An 18,988-nucleotide genomic window follows, 5' to 3' on the forward strand; every position below is an offset into this window, starting at 1 on the left:
CTCCCCTCTCTCTCCCCTCTCTCTCTCCGTATCTCTCTCCCCTCTCTCTCCCCGTATCCCTCTCCCCTCTCTCTCTCCGTCCATATCCCTCTCCCCTCTCTCTCTCCGTCCATATCTCTCTCCCCTCTCCCTCTCCGTATCTCTCTCCCCTCTCCCTATCTCTCTCCCCTCTCTCTCTCCGTATCTCTCTCCCCTCTCCCTCTCCGTATCTCTCTCCCCTCTCTCTCTCCGTATCTCTCTCCCCTCTCTCTCCGTATCTCTCTCCCCTCTCCCTATCTCTCTCCCCTCTCTCTCTCCGTATCTCTCTCCCCTCTCTCTCTCCGTATCTCTCTCCCCTCTCTCTCCCCGTATCCCTCTCCCCTCTCTCTCTCCGTCCATATCCCTCTCCCCTCTCTCTCTCCGTCCATATCCCTCTCCCCTCTCTCTCTCCGTCCATATCCCTCTCCCCTCTCTCTCTCCGTCCATATCCCTCTCCCCCCTCTCTCTCCGTCCATATCCCTCTCCCCTCTCTCTCTCCGTCCATATCCCTCTCCCCTCTCTCTCTCCGTCCATATCCCTCTCCCCTCTCTCTCTCCGTCCATATCCCTCTCCCCTCTCTCTCTCCGTCCATATCCCTCTCCCCTCTCTCTCTCCGTCCATATCCCTCTCCCCTCTCTCTCTCCGTCCATATCCCTCTCCCCTCTCTCTCTCCGTCCATATCCCTCTCCCCTCTCTCTCTCCGTCCATATCCCTCTCCCCTCTCTCTCTCCGTCCATATCCCTCTCCCCTCTCTCTCTCCGTCCATATCCCTCTCCCCTCTCTCTCTCCGTCCATATCCCTCTCCCCTCTCTCTCTCCGTCCATATCCCTCTCCCCTCTCTCTCTCCGTCCATATCCCTCTCCCCCTCTCTCTCTCCGTCCATATCCCTCTCCCCTCTCTCTCTCCGTCCATATCCCTCTCCCCTCTCTCTCTCCGTCCATATCCCTCTCCCCTCTCTCTCTCCGTCCATATCCCTCTCCCCTCTCTCTCTCCGTCCATATCCCTCTCCCCTCTCTCTCTCCGTCCATATCCCTCTCCCCTCTCTCTCTCCGTCCATATCCCTCTCCCCTCTCTCTCTCCGTCCATATCCCCTCTCCCCTCTCTCTCTCCGTCCATATCCCTCTCCCCTCTCTCCGTCCATATCCCTCTCCCCTCTCTCTCTCCGTCCATATCCCTCTCTCCACTCTCTCCGTCCATATCCCTCTCTCCACTCTCCCTCTCCGTCCGTATCCCCCTCTCTCCTCTCTCTCCGTCCATATCCCTCTCCCCTCTCCCTCTCCGTCCATATCCCTCTCCCCGTCCATATCCCTCTCTCCACACACTCTCTCTGTCCATATCCCTCTCCCCGCTCTCTCTCCATCATATCTCTCTCCCTCCATATCCCTCACCCCTCTCCCTCCATATCCCTCACCCCTCTCCGTCCGTATCCCTCTCTCCCCTTCCGTCCATATCCCTCTCTCCCCTCCCCCTCTCTGTCCATATCCCTCTCCCCTCTCCCTCTCTGTCCCTATCCCTCTCTCTGTCCATATGCCTCTCCCCTCTCCGTCCATGTCCCTCTCCCCTCTCCCTCTCCGTCCATGTCCATCTCTCTCCTCTGCCTCTCCGTCCATATCCCTCTCCCTCTCTCCGTCAGTACATCTCTCCCCTCTCTCTCTCTGTCCATATATACTCTATCTCTCTGTACATACCCCTCTCTGTCCCTCTGTCCGTCCCTCTGTCTGTCTACCTTTCTCAGTTCATTTGTTTGTCCCACTCTGTCCACCTCCCTTTTCTCTGAACTTTCTCCCTCACCCTTACCCAGTCCGGCGGGAACATGGCGGCGAAGCCCGGAGGCGCCGCTCCGCGCTGGGCTGGCGCCGACAGGAAAACAGCCCAACCTCACGCCAACTCTTTCGTCTGCCTGCAGGAGTCGGAAAAGGCGGCGGCGGGGGCAATGGCGGGTCTGGGGCCGGGGGCTCAGCACCAGGCGCACGGAGCCGGCCCAGGAACAGCGGCGGCCGGAGACGAGTCGTCCGACAGCGATGGAGAGCACGAGGGGCCGCAGAAACTCATCCGGAAAGTGTCCACCTCCGGGCAGATCAGAAGCAAGGTGAGGCTCGGGGAACGGGGGATGGAGGCTGAAATCTGGGCCCCAGGGCGGCGGGCCCTAGCGCTGCCGCTCGTTGCTAGGCTCGGTTGCTAGGGGAGCAGCCCTTTGGAACCCCGCCGTCCCCATGGCAGCGGGAGCAGCGCGCCTCCCGCCACAGGCCGGGTCGGGCCGGACGGCTCAGTGCGGAAGGCTGGGTCACTGCCACTCAAGGCGGCTTACAGGTAAACCGACAGCCCACAAAAGGGGAGGATCCAGCCCTGCACTCAACCTCCTCCAGTCTTAACTTCAGCGAAAGATTTGATTAATGGTGGGCATCTTGCTTGTGTGGAAAATAAATGCAGAGATGGTGGCACTTGAGTGAAGTTGGTTGGCTGTAAGCGTCAAGGCTACAAGTTTGGTGCTCTTGGAAAATTTCAAACTAATTATGGAACTGTTGTGGGCACATGATGAATGCTTTAGGGATGTGGTGCAAATAACGTGTTTGTTCAAAATAATTTCAGAGTCAGGTTTATTATCACTGACCTATGTCATGATGTTTGTTTTTTCAGGGCAGCAGTACAGTGCAAGACATAAAAATCACAATAAGTTACAAAAACATTAAAAAGTAAATGCTGCAAAAGAGGAATAGCGAGGTAGTGTTCATGGGTTCATGGACTGTTCAGAAATCTGATGCGGTGGGTAAGAAACTATTCCTGAAACGTAGAGTGTGGGTGTCCAGTCTCCTGTTCCTCCTCCCCGATGGTAGTAACGAGAAGAGGGCATGACCTGGATGGTGATGATCCTTAATGATGGATGCCCCCTTCTTGAGACACTGCCTCTTGAAGATGTCCTCGATGGTGGGGAGGGTTGTGTCCGTAATGGGGCTGGTTGAGTCTACAACCCTCTGCTGCCTCCTTCGACCCTGCACATTGGAGCCTCCATACCTGGCAGTGATGCAACCAGTCTGAATGCTCTCCACTGTACACCTGTAGAAATTTGCAAGAATCTTTGGTGACATACCAAATCTCCTCAAACTCCTAAAGAAGTAGAGCTGCTGGCGTGCCTTCTTCGTGCTCGTATCAATGTATTGTGCCCAAGATAGATCCTCCGAGATGTTGATGCCTTGGAACTTGAAGCTGCTCACTTTTTCCACCACTGACCCCTCAATGAGGACTGGTGTTTGTTCTCCCGACTTCTCCTTCCTGAAGTTCACAATCAATTCCTTGGTCTTGCTGATGTTGAGTGCGAGGTTGTTGTTGCAACACCACTCAACCATCTGATCTATCTCACTCCTGTACGCCTCCTGGTCACCATCTGAGATCCTGCCTACAACAGTGGTGTCATCGGCGAATTTCTAGCCACACAGTCATGAGTGTAGAGAGAGTAGAGCAATGGGCTAAGCACGCATCCTTGAGGTGCTCCTGTGTTGATTATCAGCGAGGAGATGTTATTACTGATCCGCACTGACTGTAGTCTCCTAAGGAAGTCGAGGATCCAGTTGCAGAGGGAGGGACAGAGGCCCAGGTTTTGAAGTTTGTTGATTAGTACTGAGGGGATTATGGTGTTGAATGCTGAGCTGTAATCGATAAACAGCAGCCTGATGTATGTTTTGCTGTTGTCTAGGTGCTCCAAAGCCGAGTGAAGAGCCAGTGAGATTGCAACCGCTGTAGACCTGTTGTGATGGTAGGCAAATTGCAGTGGGTCCAGTTCCTTGCTCAGACAGGAGTTAATTCTAGCTATGACCATGTGAGTGCTTTCGGGCAATAGTTGCTGAGGCAGCTCACCCTGCTCTTCTTGAGCACTGGTATGATTGATGCCCTTTTGAAGCAGTTGGGAACCTCTGACTGCAGAAGTGAGAGGTTGAAGATGTCCTTGAGTACTCCAGCCAGTTGATCAGCACAGATCTTTAGTACCCTGCCAGGTACACCATTGGGGCCTGACGCCTTGCGAGGGTTCACCCTCTCGAAGGATGTTCTGACAGAGATCACAGGGTTGCTAGATGCTGTGGGGATTCGCATCGACCTCGTGTTATTCTCCCTTTCAAAGCATGCATGAAAGGTGTTGAGCTCATCAGGCAGTGAAGCATCACTGCCATTTATGCTGCTAGGTTTCACCTTATAGGAAGTAATGCCATGCAAACCCTGCCACAGCTGTCGTGCATCTGTGTTTGTAACTTCACACAGAATTGCCTTTTCGCTCTCACGGTGGCCTTCTATTGATCATACCTGGAATTCTTGTAGGGTTCTGGATTGCTGGAAATGAATGTCACAGATCAAGCCCTCAGTAGACTGCGAATCTCCTGGTTCATCCAGGGCTTCTGGTTTGGGAAGACTCGGTATGTTCTCGAAGGCACACACTCTTCCATGCAGGTCTTGATGAAGTTGGTGATGGCTGTGGCATGTTCATTCAGATCTGAAGAAGAATCCCTGAATATGGTCCAGTCCACCGATTCAAAGCAGTCCTGTAAACGCTCCTCCGCCTCTCTTGTCCATACGTTCGTGGTCCTCTCCATGGTGCTAAGGTTCTCGGTCTCTATCTATATGCTGGGAGTAGAAGTACAGCCAGGTGATCGGACTTGCCAAAATGCGGACGTGGGATGGCATGGTAAGCATTCTTGATGGTGGTGTAACGCTGATTGAGTGTGTTAGCTGCTCTGGTTCCATAGGTGACATGTTAGTGGTAGTTTGTCAGAGACTTCTTCAAGCTGCAATTTTGGTTGCAATTTTGCTGCGAATGCACAGTGACTGTACGTTTTTGTGACTTCTCCCAGGTGTTTTAGTGTTATCTCCAGTTGAAGAATGCTTGGATGTAACTTGACCAAAGTGCAGATGTAATTCAGTTTACCTTTTATTTCCCCAAATCAATGTCGGTTATTGCACATTGTTCTGTGAACACTTATAACCAAGGCAGCTTGTGTAAAGTTGTCACAATGTCTTTACACGCTCCCAACATTGCTCATGGGACTGTATTCTTTTTCAAGGAATTCCCAACAAAAATATCAGGAAACTTTTAACAAATTATTTGACAGTCTGTGTGCACAACCAAGTTGATGACTTGTATGATTTAGTCACATTTCGTTAATTTGCATTTTTAAGAGTACCATCCTGGCGTAGCAATTTAATTTGTTTATGCACATAATAACAAATCAATTCACTATATTACTGCATTGCTTAGACGTTGCATTTATATAACAATTGACTGTGCCTTCCCAAATAACACCATATTGCCTTTTTTTTTGAAAAGTGATGTAATGCTCTTTTTAATATGATGCAAATTTCAATGACTATGATGTGCCATGCATTAATATAAGCTGTTGAATCTATTTTCTAATTGTACAAAGGTTTCATTTGTCTCCACAATTGGGCAGCTAGACTGATATGAAGAACTTAAGAACAGTAATTTATATGCAATATAGGCTTTCTGTTTTGTGGGTGGCACAGATGTGTGGCTGGTTGAGCTGCTGCCTCACAGTACATCTTTGGAATGTGGGGGGAAACCAGAACACTTGAGAGAAACCCTCGCAGTCATTGGGAGAATGTGCAACCTCCTCATGGATGACACTAGATTTAATCCTGAGCTCGAGTGCTGTCTGTGTACAGAGTTTGCATGTTGTCCCCTTGACCAGGTGGGTTTCCCCTGGGTGCTCCTGTTTTCTCCAACACTCCAAAGGCATATGGGTTGGTTGATTAAATGGCCACTGTCAAATGCTCTCAGTGTGTAGGCAAGGGGTAGAATCTGGGAGTTGATGGGAGCGTGGAGAGAATACGTTACAGGGGAAGTGGTCTGTGAGGTGGCAAAGACTCAATGGTACAAAAGGTTTGCTTCTGTGTTATAGGGAAGTATAGAAATTTCTGGATGACTGCACCCCAACCCTATCCAGGACAAAGCAGCTAACTTGGATGGCCCCCTGTCTATCACCCTGAACATTCATTCCCTCCACCATTGGCATACAGTGATCTGCAGTGGATACCAGCTTCAAATTGCACTGTAGTTACTTGCCCAGGGATTACTCCTAAACCCACAACCACTTCCACTAAGGAGGACAAGAGCACCCAAGGGCACAGGAAATAAACCACCTTCAGGTGTCCCATCAAGTTGCACATCGTCCTTATTTGGAAATATATCGTCCTTCATTGCCACACGGTCTAAATCTTGGAATTCCCTCTCCAACACACCTTCACCAGGGGATTCACCACCACCTTCATGAGGGCAAGTGGGCAATAAATGCTGGTCTTATCAGTGATGTCCAGATGCTGTAAAGTGAATAAGTAAAACAAAATAAAACAATTTGTGCAAGAACCAGCAATATTTTATTCTTGTTAATAGATTTATTTTGTATTGGTCTTAGTGGTTCCAGGCAAAGGCTGAGCAAGGGAGTATAGGAATGGAATTTAACAATGAAACAATTGTTTAAAGTGGCTGGAGCATGTTAAGGTAATGATGGAGATTAGTATCCTGTTATCTCGACAAAGGAACCTTTTTTGGTCAAAGGCAGGTGGAAGTTTTCCTAGAGCAGAGAGTGTATTATTGTTTTCCTGTCAACAAGAACAACCTGGGTTTATACAGTATAGTTCTTTTAACTTAGTAAACATGCAGACTTCCAAGGTACTTTTGAGGTGTGAGCAGGGAAAATGGAAGCTAAGTAAAGAAGAGAATGGCTGATCAGAAACTTAGTCAACAAGCAGATTATAGAGTCACAAAATTACCTCCCACATAATTTGGAAAATTGTCCACAGCTACCTTTGAATGTTTGTCCGTTGTTATCAGCTTTCCTTTGATTTAAGCATCGTTAAAGCTTCATTATTCGGGGTACTTTGCAAGTTCAACCTCTGCCCAAGATTTGAGTACATAGACTTCAGTACACAATTGAGAAAGGACTGATGAAGGTTACTGTTTGTTAAATGTATTGCTCAACTAGGTTTGTTTACATGCCCAATCCAAAATATGATGTCTTGATGAAGCACAGAAGGGGGCTGTCTTTAGTGACATCCCAAAAGTTGTAATCTGTAGTGTTTGGAGTAGCATAAAGGATTTTAGGAGCTGTAATTTGTTACAGGGAGCTGATAGTTGAATGAAAACCGAGAGGCAGGCTCTGAAAGGGAAACATTATTATTCAGGTTTCAAATATAAAAAAGACAACTCACTGGGCGGGTGTCCCATCCTACCATTTTCCAGTTACCTGCAGTGCTGTGTCCCCTAAAAGGTGCATCATTGCCTTGGATATCACTGAGTCCTGTAATCTTCTGCTACTCCAGGAAGAAAGAGACGGCCTTTGTGTTGGAGATTCCCCAATTTATGCACTCTTTTCCTTCAAAAATAAAATATTCATTTGAAAATAAAAACACCTGGTGCATTAAATATAGTCTTTCACAATGCAGTCATTTGGATTTGTGCTAGGCATTGTATTAACAGTGTGACTGTATTCATTCTTATAAAAAAAACTTGCCTGAAATTTGAGTTGAGCAATTGGCATTTTCCACAGACAATCAATGCAAGGTCAGATTTTTTAAGACTAGTACTGAATTAGCAGCATATCTTAATGTTAATCTAAAGTGCACAGTTGCCTCTTCACTATAATTTATTCCAGTATGCTTCTTTATGTGTGTAACTGGTCCATAATGACTGTAATTGCCCTAAATAATTATCTTCACTTAACTTCTATCCCTTTTGTTGGTTTACATGTACTAAACCTCCCACCAAACTGGATCGTCATGGCTCGCACAACTCAATTGTTATTTCATTAGCATCAATATTAAAAATTGCTTCTCCTTCCCTGATCTTACTAGTTTCATCTAGGTATAGCTTTGGCATTGCACACATTATTTTGTTTAAAAATATTCTATGATAGAATTAATATTAACATAGCTTTCATTATTCAGCTACCGCAATTACTTGTATTCCTTGGAAAGGTTGTTTTTGTCTGTTGATTTATCTTTGCAATAGTGTCATTCATCTCATATAGTAAGCATGGGTATCATTAAATAAAAATCAGGCATGTTGATTCTTAACTTATAGATTTTGAAGAGAAATAGAAGTTCAAATAAAAAGTTGATTAGGTACAGCAGACGTGTTTTGATTATCTGTAAATAAAGCGGAGCAGATAATTAGCACTTAACTGGCGTGAATGAGATTGTTCCCTGGTATGGAGATAATTGTATATCATGCTGGGGCATCACACATTCTGTAGGGTCAAAGTCATTCTTTCTTTTGCAATGATAGACTCCTTAAGGTTACCTGGGTAAATTCATTGTGAAAAGCTTTTGTCTTGCATGTGTTGAAATATCTTGCAATAGATTTAATATTAATATGAAGCCTACAGTTATAAATGGACAACTTTTCTATCATTCCAAACAGGGAATATATCTATGGAATAATAGAAAAGTGCACACCTCTTGCTATGGTTGTATCAAGCCAACTTAAAAAAGATAATTGCCTTCATAAACATAAAATCCTGCAGCTGCTAAATATTTGAATTAAAAGGCGAGTGTGCTGGAAATACTCTGCAGATTAAGCAATATCTTTGTAGAGAAAGCAGAGTGAATGACTTAGATCAGTCATCTTTTATCAGTACTGAACTTTCAATTATGTTATTTTGCAATTCATGTTTTATTATGTTACAAACTCAACTATTATTACCATGTTCTCAAGCTAGTGAGAAAACAAATTGATCATTGAAGGAGTTTCAAAAATTGGTTTCCCTATAGTTTAACAATTATTTTATTGGTAGATATCAGTTCATTTGTTGACTTCCTAATTTTTGTATCATTTGCTGTTTTAAGTATGTAATGTTTGACTTAGATCCAAATGTGAGCTTTCATATGAGGAAGTGAGATCCTTTGAAAAATGATAGATTTTTGCCTAGTGGTAAGACCTTAGCATAGATTGAAGTATTCAAGTCTGTTGGAATATTTGAAGAACTTGATTCTAAATGAGGATCACAATAGGCTTATGTTTTATGATATTTACAGTGTTGGTTCCTGAAAAGGTATTTGAATTAGCTTATTGCATCATATTGAAAAACCAGCAAAAAATCAATTAAAGATGTACAGTCTTCATGAAATGCATATAACTGATTTTATTTCTGAGGCATTGGGTAAGAATTTCTTTAAAAGATCCAGATTAAAAATGATGTGGCTATTTTTCCTTAGCATAATCCTTCTGAGAAAACAGGAAAAGACCTCTGTGTAGGCATATCATGTTTGAAACAGCCCTTCCCTTGGTCTGCTCGAAGCAGACACAGGAAAGGAATTAAGGGAATTAAACGTTTGTAGTAAGTAGTCTGGTGTATTGTTTAATCTGGAAATGTCCTCATTAAGTAAATTGCTTTACAAAGGAATACAATCAAATTAATTTACAATATCAACTTGTCACCCATTGTTAAAATGCAATTGTTTTAGTTCAGTTTGGAATTTTATTGCAAGGTATCAAAGTTCTCTGTAGCCCGTCCAAATATTTGGCATTCTTATCTTAAACATCTGCATTCATTGATTTCTAGATGAAAATTGTAACAGATTTTGATATCCTATTGATGATTAATTCAAAAGTTATATAGAATTTGGTATAGAAACAATTCAGCCCACATGACTGATCTATGCTGGTGTTCCTGCTCCACCCATGTATTTAATACTATCAGTGTGCCCTTTAATTCTTTCTTCCTCATGTGTTTATCCATCTTCCTCTTTAACATAACTTTGGTATTTACCTCAACTGCTCAGTGTGATACCAAGTTCCACATTAACATTCTCATGATAAAAAAAATCCTTAATTTATTAATAACATATGAATTAGGAGCAGGGATAGGCTACTCAGCCCCTTGAGCCTGTTCTGCCATTAAACAAAATAAGGGCCAATCAACCTCTCAGGATCACAGAACCCTGTCAGCCTCTCAGGATCTTATATGTTTCAATCAAGTCTGCCCTCACTTTTCTAAACTCTTCTGGATACAAGCCTAACCTATGAAGCCTATGGTCACCCACCCATTTTAGCTTTTGGTGTAGTAAACCTTCTCTGAGTTGCTTCCAATGCATTAACATACTTTCTTAAATAAAGGGACCAACACTATACCTAGTATTCCTGATGTGGTCTCACCAATGCCCTATGTCAATGAAGCATAACCTCGCTACCTTTGTATTCCATTCCCTTAGCAATAAACAAAATCATTCTGTTAGCTCCTGTCTGATGTCCGCCAACAGATTTCTGAATGGTCTTTAATTTTAGCTCAAATTTCATATCCGCGATCAAATTGATTTACCACACACTTATGGCTTCAATACTTACTGATAATCAGAGATCCTCCTTGTTCAGGCTTTTTTGAGGCACTAGACAGGGTTGCCCTCTAAGTCCTTTATTGTTTGATATTGCTTTGGAACCTTTGGCAATTGCCATTCTGGATTCTTCCAACATATTTGGTATCACTTGTGGAAAGGGGACTCACAAAATATCTCTTTATGCAGATGACCTGTTACTTTATATCTCTAACCTGGAGAAACCTATCCCTGCAGTATTATCACTACTTGCTCAGTTTAGTGTTTTCCCTGGTTATAGATTAAATCTTAGTAAGAGTGAACTTTTCCCATTAAACATGCAAGTCCCAATTTATAGGCAATTACCATTTAGATTACGTACCTGGGTGTTAACATTACCAAGAAACACAAGGACTTATTTAAAGTTAACTTTTTACCTTTAATTGATTACGCTAAACAATTATTTACTAAGTGGTCCCCATTCTCTCTATCGTTGATTGGCCGAATTAATGCAGTTGAGATGAATATTTTACCAAAATTTTTGTATCCATTTCAGGCGATTCCAACTTTTATCTCGAAATCCTTTTCCGACACTATTGATTCCAAAATCTTTTCATATGTATGGCAGAATAAAAACCCAAGGTTAAATAAGAAATATTTACAAAAATTAAAAAAAGGATGGTGGTATGGCTTTGCCTAACTTTAGATTTTACTATTGGGCAATTAATATTAGATACTTAATTTTCTGGGCACAAGATTTAGATGCAGTTCAATGTCCTCGTTGGGTATACATTGAGTGTGAATCAGTGCAAGGATTTCCATTAGTTTCTATTTTAGGAGCTTCATTCCCTTTTGCACTTACTAAATTGAGTAAACAAATGACTAATCCAATAGTTAAACATACAATACGGATATGGTTTCAATTTCGTAAATTTTTTGGATTGAATAAATTTAATTTGTCAAGTCCTATTCAATCTAATTTTTTCTTTCAACCATCCAGAATTGACTCAGCTTTTTCTTTATGGAAAATGAAGGGAATAACATATTTTTGTGATTTATTCATTGATAACTTTTTTATCTTTTGAACAGCTGTCTAATAAATACAATCTGCCTAGATCACATTTCTTTCGATATTTACAGATTAGAAATTTTTTAAAAGTTACTTTACCTTCTTTTCTGACACCATATAAAATTGAAATTAGGGAAAAAATTTTAGGTTTTAATCCTTACCAGATAGCAATAATTTATGATGGGGTTATGAAAGTATGTCCAGAGGAACTTGATAAAATTAAGAATGAATGGGAAAGAGAACTCCAGATACCTTTACCTACAGAGACATGGAAGTAAATTCTTCAATTAGTTAATACATCTTCAATGTGTGCTAGACACTCTTTGATACAGTTTAAGGTGGTTCACTGGACCCATATGTCCAAGGACAAGTTAGCCCGTTTTTATCATCATATAAATCCTATATGTGACAGATGTAATTCAAAGGTGCCTTCCCTGACACACATGTTTTGGTCCTGTCCCCTTCTGGAAAAATATTGGAAAGACATTTTTAACATTATTGAATATTGTTTTACAACCTCATCCTATTACTGCAATTTTTGGGTTACCAATGATGGAATCTGGCCATTTATCTGCTTCTGCTCGTCATATGATCGCTTTTGTCACATTAATGGCCATGCGATCCATTTTGTTCAAATGGAAGGATCCAATACCTCCTACCACTTTTCAGTGGTTCTCTCAAATTGTAACATGTTTAAACTTAGAAAAAATTAGTGATACTGTTGATCCTTCGCTTAAATTTGAGGAAGTTTAGAGTCCATTTATTCAATATTTCCATATGATATAAGCTGACCTTTTTTCAGATCCCCTTCAATAACCCTTGAATACAGAGGAGCGGAGTTAACGACATAATAATGTTTTTTTTTAATTGAAGAAATATCAGTACAGATTTTTTTTGAAGTTTTTGGTTTCTTTTGGTTTATTATTAATATTTTTTTTATTTAGGGGTTCTTTTCTCATATAATTAAATCTCTTTTCAATTTTCTTTTTGTATTATGTTCACTTAATAAGAGAGTGGGAGGTCTAGATTACTTTTTTTTTACTCCTTGTGATTATATATATTAACTGTTATGATTGTTATCCTGATCTCTTTGCACCATATGTATAAGTATTAATGTTATATATATTAATTTGTACTAATTTGAAAATTAATAAAAAGATTGAAAAGAGGAAAAAAAAGATTTCTGAAAGGTCCATGAACCCATGCATACTACCTCATTTTTTTGCACTATTTATTTATTTTTGTAATTTGTAGTAATTTTTATGTCTTTGCACTGTACTGCTGCTGCAAAGCAACAAATTTACCGTCATATAAGTCAGTGATAATAAATCTGTTTCTGAATCTGAGCTTTCCTAATTGCCTGCTGTTAATTTGTGAATCATGGACTAGGATCCCAGATCCCTTGCCGTCTCAGGCTCTGCAATCTCTCAGCATTCAGATAGTATGTTTTTTATTTTGCCTGTCAAAGTTTCACATTTTCCCACGTTATACTCCATCTGACAGATCTTAATCCAATAATTTATTCTGTTTACATCCCTTTGTAGCATCTGCATGTCCTCTTCAGAACCTGCTTTCCTACCTATCTTTGTGTGATCAGCAGATTTAGCAGCCATATCTTCGGAGCCTTCATTCAAATCATTTGTATAAACTGTATAGCGTTGAGGCCCGTATAGCCTGTGGCATGTTCTTCATTATATCTTGACAACCACAAAAGATCTATTGATGTCTGCTGTTAGCCAGCCAATCTTCTATCTACACTCATATATTACCTCCTATATCATGAACTTTCACTTTCTGCAATGACTTTTGATATAGCATCTTATCAAATGCCTTCTGGAAATCTAAGTATAATACATCCACCCATTCCCCTTCACCCAAAACATATGTTACTTCTTCAAAGAATTCCAGTAAATTATTCAAACTGTATTTTCTTTTCACAAAACCATGCTAACTTTCCCTGATTATCTTGAATTTTCCTGAGTGCCTTGCTCCAATATATTTAAAAGAAGTTTCTAACATTTTCCCTATGATAGATGTTAAGCCAACAGTTTCCTAGTTTCACTCTCCCTCCTTTTTTGAGCCTGTTAGGTTTCAACACAAAGAACCATACTTTCCAAGCCTACAGTATTCAAACAGAAGCCAAGAGATTTAAAAATGTGCTTACTGTTGTTTGCAAGTTGAAGGCTGTATTAATGGGTTGGATACAATATGCTGCTAAAGTAAAGTAGAATCTGTTCAGCTAATTATTCCGATCTTGTGATAAAGTTTAATAAAAATAAATGAACTAATGGATAAATTAAAAGATTTAGATTTATATAGTGCTTTTAACCTCTGAATATTCCAAACTGCTGTACAGTTAATGAAGTATTATTAAGATGTTTTCACTGCTCCAGTGCTAAAATGGCTGGTTTGCTGCAGGAAGTTAAAATGAGTAACAATGTGACAATCAGTAGATAATTACTTTTATTGTTATTATTGACACTTTAATATAGGCAGGGTTTTAAGGATTATCACCTTTTTAAAAATAATACATGGGTTCTTTATATGTTCACCTGAGAGACAGATGTAGCCTTGGTTTAATATTACATTTTGAAGAACTAGAACTAGGGGACATAGCCTCAAGATTAGGGGGAATAGATTTAGGACGGAGATGAGGAGAAACTGCTTTTCCCAGGGAGTAGTGAATCTGTGGAATTCTATGCCCAGGGAAGCAGTAGAGGCTACCTCGTTAAATATATTTAAGACACAGTTGGATAGATTTTTGCATAGTAGGGGAATTAATGGTTATGGGGAAAAGGCAGGTAGGTGGATCTGAGTCCATGGCCAGATCAGCCATGATCTTATTGAATGGCGGACCAGACTCGATGGGCCAGATGGCCTACTCCTGATCCTATTTCTTATGTAGAAGGCACTGTGGACTCTGCAGCAGACTTTCAGCACTGCACTGAAGTGTCAGCCTAGACTTTTATGTTCAAATTTTTGGAGTGGAACTTCTGATTTAGAGGTGATTTTGAGCCACAGCTGACAATACTGACATTGTCAGTGCAGTGCAAGGTAATCCTGTAATGTTTATATCTTAGTAGACAAGTTGGATGAAAGGAAAGTGTTTGAAGGGATATGGAAGGAGCAGGGATAGTTTTTGAGGGGGAACTACCTGTTCTTGTGGTGGGTAAACACTGACATTGGCTGGTTGGCCTCAATGGTTGTTTCCATGTTTTACCCTAAATGTATTTCTTGTAATACAAGTTTCTGTATTTGAATACCAGTTCTATTTCTTTTTATATTAATTATCTTATTTTTTGGAACTCATTATTTTAACAGACTCATTTTTTTTAATATAAACACATTGTGAGGGTTTGCAGTTTTAAAACATGCAGTGGCTGAAGGGAGTGCTAAATTTTAATCATTACCATAGAAACTAAAACCTGTTATAATGCTAATATGCTTCAGTTAGGTAACACATTTATAGGAATGTCTTTTAAAAATTAGGAAATAAATCTAATGAAAAAATATGGCATTTGGGAAGGGAGAATGAGGAGGGGCAATATAAACTACAAAGTACAGATCAGGGGTGCGATGGAATGCAGCACTGTTACGAACTAGGTTACTATTGGTGAATGTCCCTTTAAGATAGAGCATAGTGTGTGTGTGTGTGTGTGTGTGTGTGTTTGTGTGTGTGGCGTGCTGACGACAACAGAAGATAAAGGACGTAATGACGTTTTTGAAGCTGTCAGTCAGAGAAGGGAGAGGGGGAGACAGCCTGCTAGTCTCTATCGATGGATGAAAAATAGTAACTGTGTCTGTCACTAAAATCCACGTGTAGATTATTGCAGTAATCCGGTGGAGTCCACTTTGTTGTTAACCTGTGGAGGGAAACAGGTATTTGTGTGGACAGCCACATCTCGGATGCTTTTCGGGGTGGCAGATACTTCGGAACAAAGCAGTGGAGTTCACTTTGTTGCTGACCTGTAGAAGGAAGCAGGTATTTGTGTGGACGGCCACGATTCGAGTGCCTTTCGGGGTGAGGCAGATGCGGTGGAGTAGTCACTGCTGAGTAGACACTGAGGTGCCGTATGGGTTCCATCGTGGAACATTTGGATTTCATCATCTCTATTTTCTCTCTCTACATCTACGTCTTATCTTCAGTCAACGGTGGTTGTTGAAGAAGCCCTTGCTCATGTTTCACCTTATGGCTTGCTGAACTGAACTTTGAAGAGAATTATTCCTGGACTTGGAGTTTGGGAATTTGCCACACATACACTATGAGTTTAGTTTTGGGGTTAATGTTTAAGATTTAACATTTTTACTTCTAACTCTCTAACATTTTAACTTTTATTTTTCTTATTATCATAAGTAGTTTTTAATAAAGTAGTTTTTTAACACTGATACATGACTCGGTGTATTTCTTTTGTTGCTGGTTCGTAACAGCACCAACAATAGTTAAGAAGGTTTATCCAGCACAAAGCAGCTCACTTGATTGGTACCTCATTCACCAGCCTGAATATTCATTCCCTCCACCTCTGTCACACCATGCCTACAAAATGCACTGTAGTTTCTTGTTTAGGCTACTCCAATAGCACCACCAACATAAAACTTCTTCCACAAGGAACAAAGACATCAGGTTTCTCTCAAAGTCACACACTTCCTTCATCCTTCATAACTACCAGGTCTTAATTTTGGAGTATTCTGCCAGCAATAATGTTGGAGTACTATTACCAGAGGACTATAGTGATTCAAGAAGGTGGCTCACCACCAACTTCTCAAGGGCATTTAGGGATGGATGTAAGTGCTGGTTTTGCCAATGGTGCTCACATTCAGTTAGTGAATAAATGAAATAAAGATTGATTGGTACAATATTAAATGGGGTAGAAGTACAAAGGGAGTTGAGGTTTTACTTGCAGAAATCTTCGAAGTAATCAGAGAATGCTAATAATTGTTTCAAAAAGCATATAGGATCCTGGCTGCATATTTATTAAATTTAGCAAGAAATTTGTCTAAACTTTAATGCATCACCTCCCACCCTCAGTTGGCATATTGTATCTAATTCAAGACACTGCACTTGAGAAAGGTTGTGAAGATCAGGGAGGGTGCATCTAGTGGAGCTGCTGCCTCACAGTTCCAGCGACCTGTTTTGAATCCTGACCTCCTGTGCTGTCTGTATGGAGTTTACGTGTTCTCCCTGTGGGTTTCCTTCAGATGCTCTGACTTCCTCCTACATCCCAACAATGTGTGGGTTGGTTGGTTAATGAGACACTATAAGTTTCCCCTCTTGAGTAGGTGAGTTGGAGAATCTGTGGCGAGTTGATGGGAGTGTGAGCAGAATAAAAATGAGATTAGTGTAGATAGGTGCTCGATAGTTTGCGTGGACTTGGTGGGCTAAAGGGCCTGTTTCCATGCTGTACGAGTCTGTTGCTATCAGAATGGTGGAAGAGATGAGGGGGCTCAATAATTTGAATAGAAGAGAGGTTAGAATTGTTTTTCTAATATTAGGGAAGATGTAGCAGAGATTCTTCGGAATATCTGAAATTATGAGGGGCTTTGATGAAAAATATAAAAAAGTAATTGTTTCCTCATACAGAAGGGTGGTAACTGACAAAAAGACCAGAACCAAACTTGTCTTTATATAGTGCCTTTAATATAGAAACATTCCTAAAGTATTTCCCAGGCACATTATTAATTTGACACCAAGCTATTTAAAGAGCTGCTTGGCTAGAAAAGAAGTAGGTTTTAAGAAGTGTCTTTAAGAAGGAGAGGAAAGTTGTGATGCTGTAAGGCTTAGGGAGAATGGCAATTAAATTGGGGTGCTCAAGGCCAGAACTGGAGAAAGAATTGGACTGGATGGAAATACAAGAGATTCTGCAGATGCCGGAATGTGAAGTAACACACACAAAATGCTGGAGGAACCCTTCATCAGTCCTGATGAAGGGTGTCGACCTGAAACGTCAACTGTTCATTTCCCTCCATAGGTGCTGCCTGACCTGCTGAGTTCCTCCAGCATTTTGTGTGTGTTGGACTGGATGGAAGCTGTCTCGGAGAACGTTGGAATTACCCAGATAAATAAAGGCATAGATAAGGGTTTCAGCATCACGAGCTGAGATGGGGGCAACAGGAAAGGATATACATGATCTTACTGGGTCAAAGCTCATCTAATGGTCAAATATGATACCAATTTGTAAACCTCAGCTGGTGATATCTGTGGCTACTGAGTATAGTTTGTGGTGGAAACCAAAGACAGTGGCTTTGGTCTTCCCAATGTTTAATTGTTGGAAATGTCTCCTTGTTCAGTATTGGATGTTGGAGAAGCAGATGACAACTTGTGTAAAATTGATGAAGTCAATAAAAGAGATGGTGCTTTTGAACTAAGGGCTGCTTAACACAATGGTTTTGGGGAACATCAGCAATTATTTGAGTAATGGGTGATCAAATATAGATTCTTTTGGAGATCGAAGGTGATGGGACAGGTTTGGGAAGAGATGATGATTATCCTGGTGTGCCTGGATAGTTAAGAATAGAAGCAGGTGAGAGCACTCCTACCTAGCTGGGGTGATGGTTGGGAGAAGAATGATATGGCCAGCCATGAAAAAGGCTACAATCACATTGGATAGCACTTGATACTTTGATATGTTGTTTCTGAACCAGATTGAAGGCTTTTGGACATGGAGTTCTGGGAAGGATGTGCATGAATTTGTAAAGCTACAAAATATTCAAAGACCTTGTGTAAATATGGCAGCCCAATTTTAGTGTAGTCTTGACATCTTAGAACTTGGAAGCCAAATATGAGAAAAAAATCCGATACTCATTAAAAAAAAGCAATTAATGTGCATGATTGAGATATGGACTTAACAGGTTAAACTAACATTAACATAGTTAACGAGAATTCAAAGAGTGGAAGAAAGCTTTGGATGTAAAGAAGTTTGGTGGCATCTCACGTGTGACAAGTTGCCATAATGTTGTTTCAAAGAATTGTGCACTCTTCACAAGTCCTTTAATGCATTACAGATTATACTCTGTATCCAATTTATTCATTTCAGGAACATAAACCGTTAATTGTTAAACCATGTGGGCAGATCCAGTTGAGTTACTGTAAGAATTTGTAGTGGAGAAGTATTGTATTGAATTTATTTCTGTACATTAGTCAAACTGATCATAACCCTGTGTTCTGTAATCAGTTATTATACACACTGAACTTAATTTCAAGTGTTTGGATTGTAAACACTATTAAAGCTAAACCCAGTTGAAATAGGCTGATCTAATATGAACCATTGCTCTGTCCCACCATTGCCTTAGTGGTGAGCTATCTTCACATGTGCATGATCTCACTCTTTTTATTTAGCACTCTGTTGCCCAGACATGCCTTGACTCCATCAGTAGTTGTATGATGGCAAAAAGCAATAGATAATAGCCAGAGCACAATGGAGTGCTTCCCTGGCTTCAGGCCACCTTAGGGGGTTGGTAAATGTTTAAAGAACCTGATGCCAATTAATGCCATCTATCATATTTTAAAAAGGACAAATGTAACTTCATTGTTTTAACAGTACAATAGGCTTATTTTCAAGTTTAGAAATCATTAGATGCTAATGAAAAGCCACA

At 41.1% G+C, this 18,988-nt stretch overlaps 1 protein-coding gene across 1 annotated transcript in view; it reads left to right on the forward strand.

The window, feature by feature from the left end:
* dgkh (diacylglycerol kinase, eta) overlaps positions 1-18,988 on the forward strand; it is a 395,761-nt gene that overhangs the window by 26,061 nt on the left and 350,712 nt on the right. Inside the window, exon 2 of the mRNA XM_052013887.1 lies at positions 1,925-2,107. Within this exon, the coding sequence (XP_051869847.1) occupies positions 1,925-2,107 (183 nt within the window). The remainder of the gene's footprint in view (positions 1-1,924; positions 2,108-18,988) is intronic.

Source organism: Pristis pectinata, chromosome 4, assembly GCF_009764475.1.
Source record: "Pristis pectinata isolate sPriPec2 chromosome 4, sPriPec2.1.pri, whole genome shotgun sequence".
In the NCBI taxonomy this organism is placed as follows: Eukaryota; Metazoa; Chordata; class Chondrichthyes; order Rhinopristiformes; family Pristidae; genus Pristis; species Pristis pectinata.